This window comes from Melopsittacus undulatus, chromosome 9 (assembly GCF_012275295.1).
Source record: "Melopsittacus undulatus isolate bMelUnd1 chromosome 9, bMelUnd1.mat.Z, whole genome shotgun sequence".
Lineage (NCBI taxonomy): Eukaryota > Metazoa > Chordata > Aves > Psittaciformes > Psittaculidae > Melopsittacus > Melopsittacus undulatus.
This window is the reverse complement of record NC_047535.1, coordinates 1106862-1124404: the sequence shown is the minus strand read 5'-3', so window position 1 is coordinate 1124404 and position 17543 is coordinate 1106862. Positions and strand designations below refer to the sequence as shown.

Sequence of the window (17543 nt, the reverse complement as noted above, 5' to 3'; positions counted from 1 at the left end):
TTCCCCTTGGCCTGTCCCTACATCCCTTGTCCCAAGCCCCTCTCCAGCTTTCCTGTAGGTCCCTACAGCCCATATAGGCTGCAGGGTAAGGGTGCTGTGCTGGTGGCATTGCTCCTGTGTCCCTGGGGCTATTTGAATCCAAGTGTTTCCGTCTATTGTCCATCAGTGTTTGGAAGTGACACTCGGCCCAGAGCACTGTAGTGCACACCATAAGGAATTAGAGCCAGTGTGGTGGCACTGCTTTGGATTTACTCATTTTCTTTACCCTTTAAGGGAAATTGGCTGAATTGCAGTAATTTGCACCAAACCAGACCTGTCCGTGGTTTAAGGGAGGTTGAGTTCAATGCACTGAAGCCCTTAGAGCTGCTGCCCAGGGTTTAAACCCAAGCACCTCCATCCTTCTCCCCAGTGCCCCTGTGAAGGGCACGAAGCCGGCCCTGACAGAGCTGTATGTCCGGGCTCACCTCACCTCCATGGGCCTCGTCCCTCTGCCGAGCCCTTCCTGTCACACAGCCCACACAGTCTGACCTTGTCCTGCACTGGTGCAGCTGCCTGGGAATGGGGATCCCGATGGGAATGGGGTGGGATCGGGGGGGGGAAGAGCCGCTTCCCGATCCCTGCGGCCTCCTCCGGGCCCAGGCCCCGCTTGACTCCTCCCGGCCAGCAGGGGGCGGCCGCGCTGCGGGACTCACCCGACGGCGTCGTCATAGCAACGCTTACGGCGGGGCGGGGCGGGGCGGGGCCGGCGTCGCTCTTACGCAGCCGCGCTACGCGGCGACGTGCGCGCTGATTGGTCAGATTTAAATCCCAGCGAGCGCGCTGGGGGCCGTTGGAGCGGAGCGGGTCGCGACATGAAGGCAGCGTAAGTGCGGGTCCGGTCCGGACTGGTCTGGACTGGTCTGGAACTGGGATTGGACTGGTCTGGTCTGGAACTGGAACTGGACTGGACTGGTCCGGTCCGGTCCATGGTGGCCTCTCACGCCGCTCCTTCCCTCAGCAGAATGAAGACCCCACGGAGGCCGGTGCCGAAGAAGCCATCGAACCCCTGCGTGAAGGACCCGGTTGGGGTGAGTGTGGGGCTCCGAGGGCTGCGGGTCCCTCCGGTGCGGCCCTCACAGCGAGCCCGGTGCCCCTGTCCTCCCCCTGCCCAGGTGTACTGCAGGGTGAGGCCGCTGAGCCGCCCGGACCAGGAGTGCTGCATTGAGGTGATCGATGAGACCACGGTGCAGATCCACCCGCCCGAGGGGTACCGGGTATTCCGCAACGGGGAGTACCGGGAGGTAAGGTGAAGAGCTCCGGGTGGGGGAGCTCGCCTTGGGGCTGGGCTGGAGGGGACGTGTTCTAGCCTGGAGCTTTGGTTTGAGGTCCTTCATCCTGCTGTCTGGTGGCATCTCTGCTGTGCAAAGCAGCAGCTTCTGCTGTTAGAGAAGTGTGTGTTCAAACCCAGAGCAAAGCCACCCATTGCCTTAACTGTCCAGTATGATCTCTGTAGACAAGAAGGCTTCTTCTGCAGGGTAAAGGTAAAAGGACCAAAAGTGAAGTGGGCAGAAGCTCTTCCCAGTGAGGGTGCTGAGGCGATGGCACAGGGTGCCCAGAGAAGCTGTGGCTGCCCCATCCCTGACAGTGCTCAAGGCCAGGCTGGACACAGGGGCTTGGAGCAGCTGCTCCAGTGGAAGGGGTCCCTGGGTTGGAACTGGAGGAGCTTTGAGGTCACACAGAGGCAGCTCTGTCTCCTTTGCTTTCCTGATGTCCCACACAATAACACCTGCAATATGAAGCAGCCAAAGCAGCACGAGCTTCCTTCATTCCACAACAAACCTGTTTATTTTGCTCCCAGCGGATGCTCTGAGAGACCTCTCACAGGAACAGAGAAGGAAAACCTTTTACCCTGGTGCCAATGGAGGCAGCTCAGTGACCCCAACTGTGTTAGACCCATGACTTCTTGCTGCCCAGAAAGCCTCAAATTCATTTTGTGCTTTTCATTCCCTCCTTCATTCCCTCCAGGAATTCCCAGTAAAAAAGTCCCAATTAACAGAATAACATCATTTTCTCCCTGCCATTAAACATTCCGACACATTCAGTATGTAACTCTGGATAGGAAAAATGAAGGCTTAAAATGATATATATTCTATTTCTAGACACAATATTCCTTTAAAGAGGTCTTTGGCACCCTTGTTGTTCAGAAGCAGCTCTTTGACGTGGTGGCTAAGCCTCTAGTGGAAGATCTCATTCGGGGGAAAAATGGTAAGGAAGAACTTGTTCTCTACCACTCGCCTGTCTGCCATGCAGTTTATTTTGTTACTGTGACTCCATGTGCCTCAAGGTTTCTTAGATTGCCTGGGTAAAAACATGTGTCTCTTGTTTGCCATGGACTAGTTGTTCAGCATCCTTGGAAGCTCTTCTTGCCTTTCATTACACCTAAACCCGTTTACCCTTGTGTGTTACTTTACTGTTAACTGTTTTAAAGGAACCATTGATTTTCCCAAATACATTTGACCCAGGAAAGACAGGGGATGTGGTTATAACTGAGTTGTTTCTCTACACAGCAAGTGGGATTAACTTTCCTGTACCTTCTAGGTCTCCTTTTTACGTATGGTGTGACAGGCAGTGGGAAAACACACACCATGACAGGCTCTCCTGGTGATGGAGGACTTCTCCCTCGGTGTTTGGATATGATCTTCAACAGCATAGGACCCTTCCAGGCCAAGCGATTTGTGAGTGGTTTTGTGCTGAATTCTCCACTCTGTTGCCTGTAACAGCTTAAACTCACTATGAAAACCTTCTGTTCCAATTGTCTCCTGTCCAGTCCTGTGGCTGGAGCACTTTTAAGAGAAAACCAATCAAAAAGAACCCATAACCTTGAGATTTGAGGGACTGGGCTGAGGAGGCAGGTTTTGTTAACTAGGATGGACATTCCATGAAGATATATGGTGTGTCTGGCTTTATAATTATTGCTCATTCTTCAATGAATAAAGAAAAGAGGAAGCTTTCTGGGTTATGGACTGAGATCTAGCCACAGGATACAAAACCACAGGAAACCTTAATAATATAGATGTGACACTTTCCTTGTGGTCAAACATATCTGGATTTTGGTATCTAAATATATTGGGAATAACACTGCAAGTCTTTTCCTTGCTTGTGTGCAGCCTGGGATAATAATCTATGGATTATTATCTCAGAAATACCTGGTTTCTGTCAGATCTACTTCACGTTGGCTAGCGGACAGAATGTTAGTGAGGAGCATGATGTGTGTTAGACATGGTGTGAGCCAGACAGCTTGATCAAGTATTTGGTTTGCTGCCCAACACTTATGTTCTCTAATGCTTGTTACTCTATTGTCTAAACATACTCACTGCTCAGGTTTTTAAGCTTGATGACAAGAACGGTGTGGATGTTCAGTGTGAAGTAGATGCCCTATTAGAGCGCCAGAAAAGAGATGCCATGCCTATTCCAAAAACTCCATCGGGCAAGTAAGTTGCTATTGTAACGGGCAGAATGGATTTAGTTCCTATAAATGTTATTCTGTTGCTGTGGTTTTAGCTTACCTTGGTCTCTTTATGCTTCCCTTCAAAAACATAAAGACAAATATTAATGAGAAGTTAGGATATCGAATGTGGTTTGAGGAGTCTTAAATGTTTAGATTAAAAGACTTGGAATCAGGTGACAGAGTCTATTTTTTCTGCCTGTTAACCCAAGTGTAAGTGAATTTACCAGGCAGGAATGCTGTGAAGTTAAACTTGGGGATATTTTACAAAGCACTGATTTGCTGAAAGGAGAACAGGAATGTTGACTGGGACTTGGCAAGGCATTTCTTGCTGACACCCAGTCCGGCACTGTCAGATGGGAGTTTATCTACTTAATTTTCACACTGCTTTTTTTAATGCAGTGTCACTGGATGTGCTGTCATTAATTGCTGGTGTGAGCATTTCCCTTCTCAAAGCATGTATCTGTCAGTAGATTTGCCTTGTCACTGCCTGCAGATGCTTCCTTACAATCACTTCTGATGTGTGTCCAACAGGCGACAAATCGATCCGGAGTTCGCGGATATGATCAATGTGCAGGATCACTGCAAAGTGGAAGACGTTGATGAAGATAATGTCTACAGTGTCTTTGTCTCCTATATTGAGATCTACAACAACTACATCTATGACCTCCTGGAAGAAGCTCCCTTTGAGCCTATAAAACCAAAGTTAGTTTTATGAATACCATTACGCCTACTTTAGTTGTGCTTTTGCAGGAGCTACAATATGTCTTTGCAGCTGGAGTCTTGGCAAATGTGGCTCAATTCACAGGAATCATTAAAAAACACCATGAAAAAGGTGATGGCAAAGGAGGCCAGACAATAGTATTGAAGTGTGCCAAGTGCTGATGGTTGTTCTGCTGCTAGGACTTGGCACTCCCTTCCCTGTTATAATGGGGATTAATATGCAAATATTGAATTTGTTAGGCAATGTGTTGTATCCCACTGAGATTCTAAATCTCTTCATGCTATTCTGTGAGTGCTATTCCTAGCAGGCGACTGCCACTTGGAGTCAGCCATTCCTTAGCTGACACTTTATCTTCCTGGAAACTGGATTGGGTGAAAGTTGCTATTTTGTTGATTTATAGTTAATGCAAGTTTGCAAAGGATTTTGCTTGATGCCAGTAGCTTCCCATGAAACCAGAAAGGGATTGTCTCATAAATGAGATTGTTGATATTTTGGGGGAAGGTGTGGACTCAACTGATGTCTAAAATTGATTCTAAAGTCAGTGAATCTTGAGGCTGCCAGAAAAAGCAGTCTGTAAACCAGACTTGGGGTGCACTGGTTTTAAGCCTTAAACCCATTAAAGCAGCCCCCCTGCCTGGCTATTGGTACATGTGTTAATTAAAGAGTTGGCTGATTTACAAAGACTAACTAGAGCAAAACGTCAGGAGTTGTCTCCAGGGCACTGACTGGAAAAGGGTTTGAATCTCTGTGAATGCTTTATAAAGAAGTATGAAATTATTGGCTTTAGTATTCTGCTAATATCCAAAAATCAGCCTATGAGGAATGTTGGATTATTTCTATTTATGGAAGCTGCAGTCTATTATATATGAAATGAGTTTTAGACACAAGATGAATGACTTAATATTTCTTTAACCCTGTTTTTTTGGTAGGTGGAACAATTGCAACACTCCTGTGCGAAATGGTGACTTTATGTATGTGCACAAGAATATTATTGCCAATACTGAAAAGTGACCTTTCCTTTTAGTAGAAGCAGAAAGCAAACATGACTGGCTCTCTGTCTCTTCTTGCTTTCCTAGCAAATATAGAACACTGCTGAAGCCATCTTGCTTCTGTGTGCATGTAGAAAAACAATAGCTGCCACCCAAACCCATGATTTCTAGTAAGAACTGCAATTAAACGTAGCTTCTAAATTAAAGCAGTAGCTGAAGTGTAACTAATCTTGGCTGAGTGTGTGTCCGTGTACTTGTACTTCCTTTTCCATCTGCTGTATGGATAATTGACATATTCACTCTGAGTTTTGTACTTAAACAAAAGAAAATCTGCATGACTATGTATTATACCGAAAACTGAATGCTGCTGGTGTCTGTCTTTTGTTTCCTCCCTGTCCTGAAGACCTCCACAGTCCAAAATACTTCGTGAGGACCAGAATCACAACATGTATGTCACAGGATGCACAGAGGTAGAGGTGAAATCCACAGAAGAAGCTTTTGAAGTGTTTTGGCGAGGTAAATATTGGACTATAGCTTCTGAAATGCAGTGCAGATGTGTAATCCTTTACCCTAACGTGCTGAAAACAGAATGGCTCTGCCAGGTGGTGAGCCTGTGAGGTAAAACAGGAGCTTGGAAGGGTTGTTTCTGTTCTAAACAGGTCAAAAGAAGAGGCGGATTGCAAACACTCAGCTGAATCGAGAATCCAGTCGCTCTCACAGTGTTTTCATTATCAAGTTGGCTCAGGCACCACTGGATGCAGACGGAGACAACGTGCTGCAGGTGAATTCCAGGGCACAACTCTGTGTGTGTGTGCAAATGTAGGTTAGAAAAGGCAGTGAACCATAAAGCATGGCCCACCAAAACCATTCCTGTGTCTTGAGCCTTAGCAACTTCATTGTGAAGGAAATCAAAGTTATTGGACTTCAAGTCTCTAACAGAATTAGTCTTCACTTTGTAATGATAACAGGGTGTTAAAATAGAGCACAAAGCTGCTTATTTGGCTTTTACCTCTGCTGCTTTTAAGCAAAAGCTGTTAATCTAGGAAGTAGAGGATTTGAATGAGTATGGTTGTGTCTGTCTTGTGGCCCAAGATGAGGGGATCTGCTAAACCTGTCTACCAGAAGAGCTTGTGGTACCCAGCTTCTTGCATTAAGGGCTATAAGAACATCCTCAGACCTTATTTAAAGGGAGAACACACATTCTTCTTAAGTGTGCATACTGGTTAGGTCTGGGATGTGAGGGGGAACTCCCCACCCTGTTAGAAGGAATACGTTGCTGATCTTAGAATAATGTAATTTGTTTTCTGTAACAGGATAAAGAGCAGATCACTTTAAGCCAGCTGTCTTTAGTTGATCTGGCTGGAAGTGAAAGAACCAATAGAACAAAAGCTGAAGGGAACAGGTTGCGAGAAGCAGGTATGTAACCACCTTTAGACTTCCTGGTAATCGTATGTGCTATTAGATCTACTCCTAGAAAAGATGCTGTAGGAAGAATTGAAGTGTCCTGCTGTCATGTTCTGTTGTCTGTTGATGACTTCAAATCCTCCAGTTTGGAAACCAGAAGCTTTCAGTAGCAGTTACTCTGATACTTCAGTTAATTACAGCAATTAGCTGTAACAAATAGAACTTAAATTGAGGCAATTTTTAGTTAAACTGCTAGATAGTTTGGCATTGTGATCCAAAACGCTGCTTTTACAGTGTTGTGGGCTTCTTTTTTGGTTTTAAGGTAATATTAACCAGTCACTGATGACATTAAGAACATGCATTGAAATCCTGCGGGAAAACCAGATGTATGGAACAAATAAGGTATGGACCCCCTTATCTCATTATGTATTGACCTGACAAACATCTGGTGTAAGGAAAGGTTACTACATCTTTAATGTACTTTCTTTTCAGATGGTTCCATACAGAGATTCCAAACTGACTCATCTCTTCAAGAACTATTTTGATGGTGAAGGGAAAGTGCGTATGATTGTGTGTGTTAACCCTAAAGCTGAGGACTACGAGGAGAGCCTGGTAACTTCCTTGCAGATCTTACCTTGTTCTCTTCTCATGTTTGTCACTGCATTCTTCTATTGAGTAGATGAGAGGAATGGTAATATCTGTTGTTTGGGCACTTCATTTAATCAAGTATAAAGTAATTTGAGCTGTGTCTGCACAGTTGGTTTTATGGCCCCTTTGGGGGCTGAGGTTGGGAAGGTGTGACTGGGAAAGCTTCTGGATACTCTACATCAATCCCAAGGTATCTAGTTGAGCTTATAGCTTGATAATGTCTCCTCTAATACTCTTATTGACCTACAATACCACTTTCCAACTTAGGGTGGCTTGCCTCTTGGTTAGTCTTGGTGTTCAGCTTGCTTTTGGTCTGTTGCAGCAAGTGATGCGCTTTGCAGAGATGACGCAGGAGGTTGAAGTGGCAAGACCTGCCGACAGACCCATCTGTGGCTTGACACCAGGCCGGCGCTTCAGGAATCAGGCCTTCAGAGAGGAGCTCCAAAGGAAGCTGGAGATGAGGGGGGGCCCGATAAATGAAGGTAAATGCTAAAATACTGAGTGGTTACAGTAGGATTTTTCTCCTGTTGGGAGTTTCAGGCTCTTTTAAACCAAATGATTTGAGCCTTGGATGTGCAAAAGGAACTAAGCTGTGAGCTTCCTCTGCAATAAGCACAATTTTCATCCCGCAGTGCTACTTGTGGCATAAACCTAGTTACTGTGGAAGTGTTATTGTGATGAGTTGAATTCATGGTCCTATTATTACAGCTCCTGAAAGGAAATGGTGCTGGGCATGATACTTTGATGTTTTTGTATGCTCAGGGCTTCCTTTAGAAACTGGGAGTAGCCTGGAGGTATTATAAGGCAATGAATTGAGAATGTCACATTTAATCTTGTCTCAGTGCTGTCATCTCTTCTGAAAAGCTCGAGTTCCCATTAATAATTCCAAGTTCTATCTGCTTCATGATACTCTGGAATGAGTGATGTGTGGCTGTGCATTGTCAAATGGAGATTTTCTATTCTGTAGCTTGCCGACAGACTCTCTTGGCTTTAAATCTTAACAGAGACAGAAGAGCAAGCTGTTTCAGAGCTGCTTTTGCAGAACTTTCCTCCCTTGCCTTCATGTGAGCTATTGGATATTAACGATGATCAAACACTTCCAAAGGTGATTGAAGTCCTGGAACAACGCCATAAACTACGGCAAATGTTGTCAGAGGAGATTGCCAAAACCGGTAAGAGTTTGAGCATCAGTTTGGAGGTAGATTTGGTGCACTTAGTACTACTCAAGGGATCTCTCCTGTATCTTCTGTACAACATGAAATGTCTTGTCTTGATTGATCATTTTAAAAGCCTTTTCTAAGGTAATGAAATAGCTGAAAGCATTGTTGGTGGGAGAAAACCAGAAGTGCTTTTGATAATGTGGAGAGATGGTGAGAAGATAAAATACATCAATTCCCTTGCAGTGCATGCGTTTAAAACAGTGCTGCAAGAATTTGACTCCAGTGTTGCATCCAAGGAAAACTATATTCAAGGAAAACTGTCTGAAAAAGAGAAAACAATAGCAGGGCAGAAAATGGAGCTGGAACGCCTGGAGAAGAAAATAAAGACCTTGGAATACAAGGTCAGTTTCTTCCTTGTCTAAAGCCAAGCACCGAGTGCACGAGTGTCATTGGCAAGCTGCTTGGTGTCGGGAGGTGCTTGTAAGATGGGTATTAGAAACAAGGTTAAAAGTATTTTGTGGGGAACGCTTGCTGAATGCTTTATGGCTTTCTGATGGGGTGAGGCTTTTCTTCATGCATGGAGATGGGCAACTTCAGTTGTAAAGTCTCTGAAACTTTGTGGAATGTTGGCTATTATCTGGCTACGTTTGTACAACAGCTGATACATTCCGGTATGTGTTAACAGCCAAATAATACTAGCAATTGTGGGCTTAGGTGGTTGTGGTTCTAAGAAGCATTACCAAGTCCTTCCTGTCTTCTTCCAGATTCATATCTTGGAGAAAACTGCAACAATTTATGAAGAAGACAAACGTAATCTTCAGCAAGAGCTAGAAAGCAAGAGCCAGCAACTGCAGCGTCAGGCTTCGGACAAGCGCAGGATGGAGGCACGATTGCAAGGCATGGTGACAGAAACCAGTGTGAAATGGGAGAAGGAGTGTGTAAGTACATGACTACAGCTGTTAGAAACGTGTAATGGGGTGATGCTGGGTTGTGCCACCCATAGCAACGTGTAATGGAGTGATGCTGGGTTGTGCCAGCCACCTTGGGTTATGTGAGGGGTTTGCTGCTATAGTAGTGTTGAGAGTGGAGATGTCTGGCTTTTAATTATGGACTCAGACGTTTTGAACTCAACTTTTCTATGTTTACAATGATATGTAAAGTCCTCAAGGATTTCTGATGCAGCTAGAGCAGCTCTCTGAGCTCTGTGCCACTTCATCTCAAACTGTGGAATTTGTTCTCTTGGGTTTGAGGCACTCTAAGAAGTGATTCTCTTGTTCCATCACTTGTCAGTAGAAGCCTTATGTCAGAATTTCCCCTTTATCTGCATGTAAAGTCTCGCTCAGTACTTGACAAGCAGTAAGAAAAGGAAATCTGAGGGATTAACTCTTACTACTGCAGGAATCTATTACTTCAGCATCATTGCTGGAACTATAGATAGACATGTTCCTATTGTAATTTGGGAAGAAAAATGCTTATGGAATTAAGCATGGTATTATTTTATTATCTGCAAAGTCTTTCTTTGGCTTCACATGTTGTTATTTCCAATAACTTGTATCTCAGTGAGGAAGAACTGTGTTCCATGTGGAATATGCAGTTCCCTTCAAACTCTCAGCACCATTACTTGTGCTTTCCTGTAAGGTACTTCATGCTTTTCCTCCCATGTCTTTGTAGGAGCGTCGTGTGGCAGCAAAGCAGCTGGAAATGCAGAACAAACTTTGGGTTAAAGATGAAAAACTGAAGCAGCTGAAGGCCATTGTTACTGAACCAAAGCATGAGAAACCAGAGAGGCCTTCACGATTGAGAGACCGAGAGAAGCCTGTTCAGAGAGCAGTGTCTCCTCCACCAGCACCTGTATGTTGCCTTTAAAACACTTCTCAGTAGAGGCAAAAACACAGTTATAGAAATGAACTAAAGTGCAGGCCCCTTCTCTTTAGTGGCTAGAAAATACTTCCCAAGCACAGAATTTGGATGACTTAAACTTGCTTTGAATTCTTTGTCTCCTGTTGTATTTATCATTGCTTTTTATTCTTGCTTCTACCTTCTACTGCTACTGATATTGGAAGAATGCCTGATTCTTAGTGCTGTCACTGCAACACAATCCCTCTCCACACCCATGAGCTTGAATTGGCTCTCTGCACCTTGTCAGTGTTCAATGTTTTATTGCCTTGAGAGTTGACTGTTCTGCGTGTTCACTAATCTCTTTCCTATTCTCTCTAGCCTCCTAGTAACCCTATTACTCAGGTCCCTAACAGCCAGCGGCTCGTGAGCAACCCGCGGGTGCACAGACGTTCTAACTCTTGTAGCAACATTTCTGTGGCATCCTGTGTTATGGAATGGGAGCAGAAAACCCCTTCGCACAAGCCTGCCAGTGGCACTTCTAATGCAAGGAATAGACAACAAGAACCAGAACAAAATAGAGACTATAACAGCTCAAACAGAAGGCGAGGGATGTGCTGGACTGGAGTCACTGAGCTTCCCAGGCATAGAGATGAGCTAGAAATAGAAGAGGATCGATGCCACAGGGTTAGTGCTGCTCCTGTCAAAAGCTCAAAGTAGTGGTGCTCAGTCTAGCTCAAAAACTCATTACAGCTGAGCACACCTAACATAGATGGTAGTTTCCCACTTATTGTATTTCTTCTGGTGCATCGATAGCCCTGTGAGGAACTCAACCAGCTAGACTTTCTCTAGCTATAAATGTGCTTGTGTTTTAACTTGTGTCTGTCTCCTCAAATCTATCTTGCAGCCTGCGGTTTACCATAGTCTGTTTGGGCAGCTTAAAAGGTGGTTTTATGAGCCATGCCTGCAAATGTCTACCCGAAACAGTGCTTGGACAAACATCTTGCTTGTGTAACTGTTAACTCTCCTAGAGCAGCCTTGCTTAACACCTGTGTTAAAACTGGGGCTTTGCTTACAGGTGGGAGACTTCACTTTCATTAAAGTGATGCATGCAAGTGTTTGATTCAGTGGCATCTCTGTCACATTACAGTGCTGTCACAGTGGCTCAGGTAAATCAAAGAGAACTGCACACCCCAGCCTCTTAGAGAGCTTGAGAGAAGGAAAGTTAATCGTGGTATGATTAATTGTTGAGGGTTCTCAAAATTGCTGTCACTTGCTGGCCCTTTGAAGTGAGGGACAGGCTTTTAAGCAAATGCTGTTCCAATTAAGTAATACAGGAATTGCTGTCAGCAGAGAATGGGGTGTGATCTGTGCTGTGGCAAAATGTGACCAGTAATAGCATGTCCTTACCTTAGAACGTGAGTTCCAAGGCACCTTGGCAGAACAGTTTCATAAGAAAATCAACTGAAATAAGCCCATGCCAATTAAAATGTATTGAAATGATTGCTTTTTTTAATGGAAGGATTTTGCTGAAAGCCCCACTTCCCTATATATGTTCAGTGATGAAGAGCTGCTTTAGACTTACAAGAGGTTTATCTGTAAAGGGCCCAGCAATGTTGATGTCTGTTGGTCAAAGAAATCCTAATTGATGCTCATCCCATAGCTGGGGCACTTGCATTCATAGTTTTGTTCACCATGTTTCAGAGGTCTCCAAAGTGAGCATGTAAATGGAGCAGAGAGAGGCTGCAAATACTCTTTCCAAACCCCATTCAAAGATCTTGAAGGGACCCAGGTTTTTAACTGAGTTTCCAGAATGTTCTGATTTTCCTGAGCACCTGATGATAATGTTCATCAAATAGAAATGTATGAACTTATGGATTTCCAACAGCTGAGTTGAGAAGCGATAGCACCAGTGCAGGGGATGCTGCTTCTGCTCTGTTTGCTCAGTGTTGGGTTTTGCCTCCTTTAAAGATGTTGGGAATCCATACCCTGCTTGCTTTGCTACCCCAAAAATCCATTTTGAATCATGAATGCATCCATGGAAAGGTAATTTTCTCTCTTGTGGTTGGTTAATATGTTCATAGCGACTGGGTTTGATTTGGAAACTTGGGAGGAGCCTTACCAAACATAATGATATGCTTCTTGAGGAGACTTTCTTAGGTCTGGAATTGGCAACAAATTGGGTAGCAGCTAAAACTCACAAGAAATGGGAATTGGCAGAGAAAGAATCCATTAATAACTCCTTGCGAGGCTCTTTGTAACGGTGCCTTTCAGGATGCACTCTGAAAGCACTTCAGCAAGGAAGCTTTGATCTTCCTACAGACACATCTTAACCAGACCTGCAGAGCTCCCCTCTGGTAATGATACCCTGAGAGTGATTTCCTGTGTGCTGATTTCTCCTGATTCTCTTCCACTCTGCTCAGAGCGCACATCCAGTTCGGCTCAGACACAGACGGTCCCGCTCAGCTGGGGAGAGATGGGTGGATCATAAACCCCCTTCTAATGTGCCCACTGAGACAGTCATGCAGCCTCAAGTGCCTCATGCCATCACGGTGGCAGCTGCAAGCGAAAAGGCGCTAGCTAAGTGTGACAAGTACATGCTGACGCACCAGGAGCTAGCCTCTGATGGGGAGATTGAGACTAAGCTCATTAAGGTAAAGCAAATGCCTTCCTTGTGCACTTGTGATAACCCTGTCAAACCCCTTTCTGGTGCTGCTGGCTTGTGAAAGGGAGTGTTTGGCTTGATCTGCTGTGAGATTTGAATTGAAAGTTCTGTCCTTCAAGGGAGCTTTTAGTGCCTGACGATCCTGTTCTTTGTCATTAGTTCCTATAAACCATTACAAACCCGTTGAACTCAGTCACTAGTTTCCCTGACAGTAATGAAGTGTTGGTTTTTCCTCTCGTAAAGTGCAGTAATCCATTTGTAGTGAAAGATTTAGACTGATCTTGCCGAGTCAGTCCTCTTGGAGCGGTGCTGTTTCATCTCCAGTAGCAGTGTGAGTAACTTGCTGCAGTGATGGATGCTCGAATGCTCCAGGACACAATTTCTCGTAGTCAACTGACAAGCAAACTGGTGAGAGCCCAGGCTTTGAACACTTGCAGTGTTTGTGTCCCACAATGCTGACTGTACTTACCTAAGGCAAATTGAGAGCTCTTTGTAATTTGGAACGAGAAGGGTTTGATTCATTTTTCCTCTACTCACAGGCCTTCTAATATTGCATTTTCTCTTTGAGTTTAAAAAAAGCCCTCACTTCTTTCATGTGTGCTCATGAAAACAGTTTTCATGTGAAAGCCAGTGCTGTAGCAATCGTGCTGATCTAGTGACTACCTTGTCAACTGCTTTCTGCTTCCCAGGGTGATGTTTTCAAGACCAGAGGTGGTGGACAGGCTGTGCAGTTCACTGAGATAGAGACTCTGAAGCAGGAATCTCCAACTGGGTGAGTTGTGGTGTTAACTTGAGGTTCTGATGCTGCTGGAGATGTGTAACTCCAGCAGTGCCCGTGGAACTGCTTCTGGTCCAAATTATTGGGCAGGAAGTTGGTGCATGTAACTTGAAATCATGTAGAAGTAATCTGGGGAGGCTTATAGCTACTAGAGCTGCTTCTAAGGCTGCTGAGAGCAAAGGATTTATTTAGGAAGTATAAAATGTGTTCTCTTGTATATGAAAATCTGCTGGTATACATGTTTGTAACTCTCTTCGTACTCTTTCAGTCGAAAACGAAGATCATCACCTTCCAATCGTGACCAGCCTGAGGATGCTGCAGACTCGGAATGGACTGATGTGGAAACCAGAGTAAGCCAAAAAGGATGAAGGGGGTTATCTCATGCTTGGTCTGGATGAGAATCTGGGGTAATGCTCATAGCTGTGTTTTGGGGTTAACGATAGGGACTGACTTTGTATCTTGGCAGTGCTCTGTGGCAGTGGAGATGAGGGCAGGATCAGCTCTCGGACCTGGGTATCAGCATCATGCTCAGCCCAAGTAAGTGTATCTCTTCTTTTGCAGCTGGGGGATTGCCTTCTCTTTCCTACTAACATCTAACATGGGAGAGCTTTCTTTTTTTTACCCCCCATTAACCTTGCTGCCTTTCCTGATTCAGGTTTGGGATGCAGAGGCAGTTCATGGGGTGCATTCAGTGTTGGAATCTGGTGATGGGATGAACCTGTAGGAGTCTCCACCCAGAAGACAACTTAATTCTTCTTAGAACTCAATATTCTGCTTACTGCACTGAATACCAGAGTCTGATCTCTTGCTGACCCAGCTGTAAAAAGCTGGGAACTGTAGGATGCCTGGCATGTCCAGAGTGGAACAGGGCTAGGGATGGCAGTGACTGAGTGCTAATCTATATTCCCTCTTCTGTCCCCCAGCCTTTATCAGATGCTGATTTAGTAAAGAATACTCAGTTTTAATAAATTTAAGTAAGTTTCAGCATGGTTTTGGGAGGAGGGAGCTGGGGGTGACCACAGGGTATATCCAATGGTCTACTCGAACACAGCTGATGTTCCAGCTGCTGCCTGCTCTGTCATTATCAAGGCACCTACTAAGGAAGCCTGGGCTCTAGTAGTGCTAGAGAAGCCTTCCCTTCAAAGGCATAGATAACAGCCTGAGTTCTTCAGGGCTGTCTTTAATGTGGTGGGATCAGTGACAGCTGCACTCGGGAATGGAAGTTTACTAAGCCAGCAGTCCCAGTTCTAACAGAGTCCAAATGATCCTGCAGTCTCTAAGGCTGATGCTAACACCTGAGCCTCACATCTAACAGAACACCTCCCTGACAAAGGAAAAGCTTCAGACAAGATAGTTCTGTTAAAGCAGAGGTTGCAGAGCAGCATTCAATCCAGATTTGGCCTCTTGCAGCTAGGTGCTGGCACTGCTCTGGAGGTCTCCTGTTCAGCTCGGAGGAAGAAAATGCAGTTTGGCAAGACCTTTGCAGCAGGAGAAAGGGCTGGAGAGAGACAGAGAGTGTTTGTGAAGGCAAAATCAACTAAACTCCATTTGGAACCCAGAGAGTTTAGAACTGTGGTGGAAGGGTGTTTTGGAGAGTGTCTGAAAGTCCCCCTTTCAGATGAGGTGATAAATATGAGCCTTTCATAGTGTTAGCATATACTTTGTTTTATCTCTTATTAGAGATGTGCTCAAGGTGGCTACTGCTACTTGCAGCCTGGCTACAGCCTTGTAATAGTGTAGTATATCCTTTAGTTTATCTGTGTATTGAGTTGGAGCTTGTATTTATTTTAGCTTATTAAGTAACTTAAGCCTTTGGTTCATGCTCACAACTGTGTAAGAAAGAAAGTCAAATACACGTTTCCTGCTAAGATCTTTAGTTTAAATTGTTGCATTTCCTAGCATAGGAAGTATGTGAGACTTGTGTATACAGCAGACTGGGTAAACAAGGTATTTATTGCTAAGGGAAACTGCTGCTGTGTAAAACCTGGAAGTTATTTGTGGCATTTCTCTTTCCTTTTCAGGCGAAGAAAACCATGAACTTCATGTGCTACTGCATTGGATTCCTCTTGATCTTATCAGACTGATGTAATCTCTGCTGCCAATGATAAACCTGATGAAAACTGCTGTGCTATCCCCACAGGCTGGTGTTTATATAACCTCCTGTGGTAGGCAATGGTTAAATGGGAGATACCTCTTGCAGTCCCAAAGAAGCATGTGCGTGGCTGTGTGTGTTTTCAGTAGATATCAGGGGTTCTGCTGAAGAACCTTCTGTCTTGTATGTATTGAGCTGTATCTTTATAGACTAATGACACAAGGCTTTTGCCTTGCATTTATTTTTCCAGCTTTTTATAGTGCAAAGTACTTCTGGTCACTCTCCCTTGTCAGGTCCTCTGTTTCAGAGTCATAAATGCTGCTATGTATTTAGATGCAGTAACGCACTTTAAGAGTGTTTCTATGCCATTTCATATATTATGATAACCAGCATAACATGGCTTTCTTCTCAGAAGAATTACCTTGGATTATTTAATACTCAAATCAGCTTGTAAAGAAAACATTTCAATCTCCAAACTTTCCTAGCAATGAAGTAAGAAAATGATGGGTAATGGTGACTTGACATCAGACCTACTTTATTTTGTAGTGTAAGTAATTCATGTTTTACATCTGTAGATACAGGGTAAAGGGGTAATTTGCTCACACATATGGTGAGAACTTTATATACGTGTCTCTGCCAACCTGTTGAAATAAATACTTTTATTCAGTGGCTCTTACAAAGCATGTTCTTGTTACTTAGGGGCATGTGAAGCTACAGCAACTAAGGTAAGCACCACAGTGTTTCGACAGTGTCTTGTGCAGAGCTGTCAATGAAGGCACTTTTTGGGGTGCATCTAAAGTTTAAACCAAGGAATCAGCTTGATTAATAATAATCTTATTTAATAATCTTAATTAATAATAATCAGATTATTATAATCTGCTTGATCAATAATAACCCCAAGGTATGTTTTGGACAACCTTTGTGTCTGCAAACTGCTTTCGGGGACTGTTGGTTGTGTTTTGTGAGTGCCTCATTAAAAGGTGTTGAAGCTTTGAGCTTTTTCCAGTGCATGAAAAAGCTTCTTCCCAAGTCATTTAAACCCCATTTTCCTTATAAATCCTAGGGGATTTTTTAAGCATTTTTGAAGGGAAAAGCCCACAGCTGGAATAGAAAGCTGCACAGCAGCAGTAATGGCTGCTGCTAATGCTGTCCTCTGCAGTAGTCTTGGCTTTCCTCTAGCTGTAAGCAGGCTTGACCATAATCACTGAGAAAGCACTTGGTCTGGGAAACAAGGAGCCTTTAGAAAGCTGCAGGCAGAGATAGCTCACTCTGTTGGCAGTCCTTCATCTGCAAAATGTGTGTTCAGGAGGTATCTTTTGTTGCTTTTATTTACTTCAAATAAGTCTTATTTATTGCTTGATTACTTGCATGCAATGTCTTGGGATACAGCTAGTAAGTCCTAATGAAGAAGAAACAAGGAGAAAAAGCAGCCTGAAGAAATATGTGGGTTTAGAAGAGGCTTTTGGGAACTTGGTGTCGGATCAGGCTGCTCAGTGAGTGATGGAGTCACCATCTCCAGAGCTATTTCACAGACATGTAGATGTGACACTTAGGGACAAGGTTTAGTGGTGGCCTTGGTGTGCCAGGATAACAGCTGGACTTTGATCTTAAAGCTCTTATCCAGCCTAAACAATTCCATGAGCTCTGGCAGCAAAGCCTGGTGCTGGAGGAATGGGAAGCAGCGTGGCTGCAGCTGCATAGAGAGCTGACACCACTAGATGGTGTGGAATAACCATCAGGGGCTGGATCCAGCTCCCTGTACC

The 17543-nt window shown here is 44.4% G+C and overlaps 1 protein-coding gene across 4 annotated transcripts; it reads left to right on the top strand.

Moving 5' to 3' along the window:
• The first annotated feature begins 812 nt into the window (after nucleotides 1-812).
• On the top strand, nucleotides 813-16446 carry KIF23 (kinesin family member 23). 4 transcript variants are annotated; one of them, XM_034066322.1, is made up of 24 exons: nucleotides 813-862; nucleotides 998-1067; nucleotides 1152-1280; nucleotides 2139-2244; nucleotides 2578-2714; nucleotides 3361-3470; nucleotides 4019-4189; nucleotides 5138-5179; nucleotides 5601-5713; nucleotides 5857-5978; nucleotides 6511-6613; nucleotides 6924-7003; nucleotides 7094-7213; nucleotides 7572-7731; nucleotides 8254-8421; nucleotides 8653-8810; nucleotides 9174-9347; nucleotides 10081-10260; nucleotides 10627-10932; nucleotides 12669-12899; nucleotides 13600-13682; nucleotides 13957-14038; nucleotides 14155-14225; nucleotides 15710-16446. In XM_034066322.1, exons 1-24 carry the CDS (start codon nucleotides 852-854, stop codon nucleotides 15723-15725), a joined length of 2943 nt encoding a protein of 980 aa, XP_033922213.1. In that variant the 5' UTR covers nucleotides 813-851; the 3' UTR covers nucleotides 15726-16446. The 4 variants fall into 4 exon arrangements, with proteins under 4 accessions (XP_033922213.1, XP_033922214.1, XP_033922215.1 ...); XM_031046591.2 differs by having other exon boundaries at nucleotides 820-862; nucleotides 1001-1067; XM_034066323.1 differs by lacking the exon at nucleotides 5138-5179.
• The last annotated feature ends 1097 nt before the right edge of the window (nucleotides 16447-17543 follow it).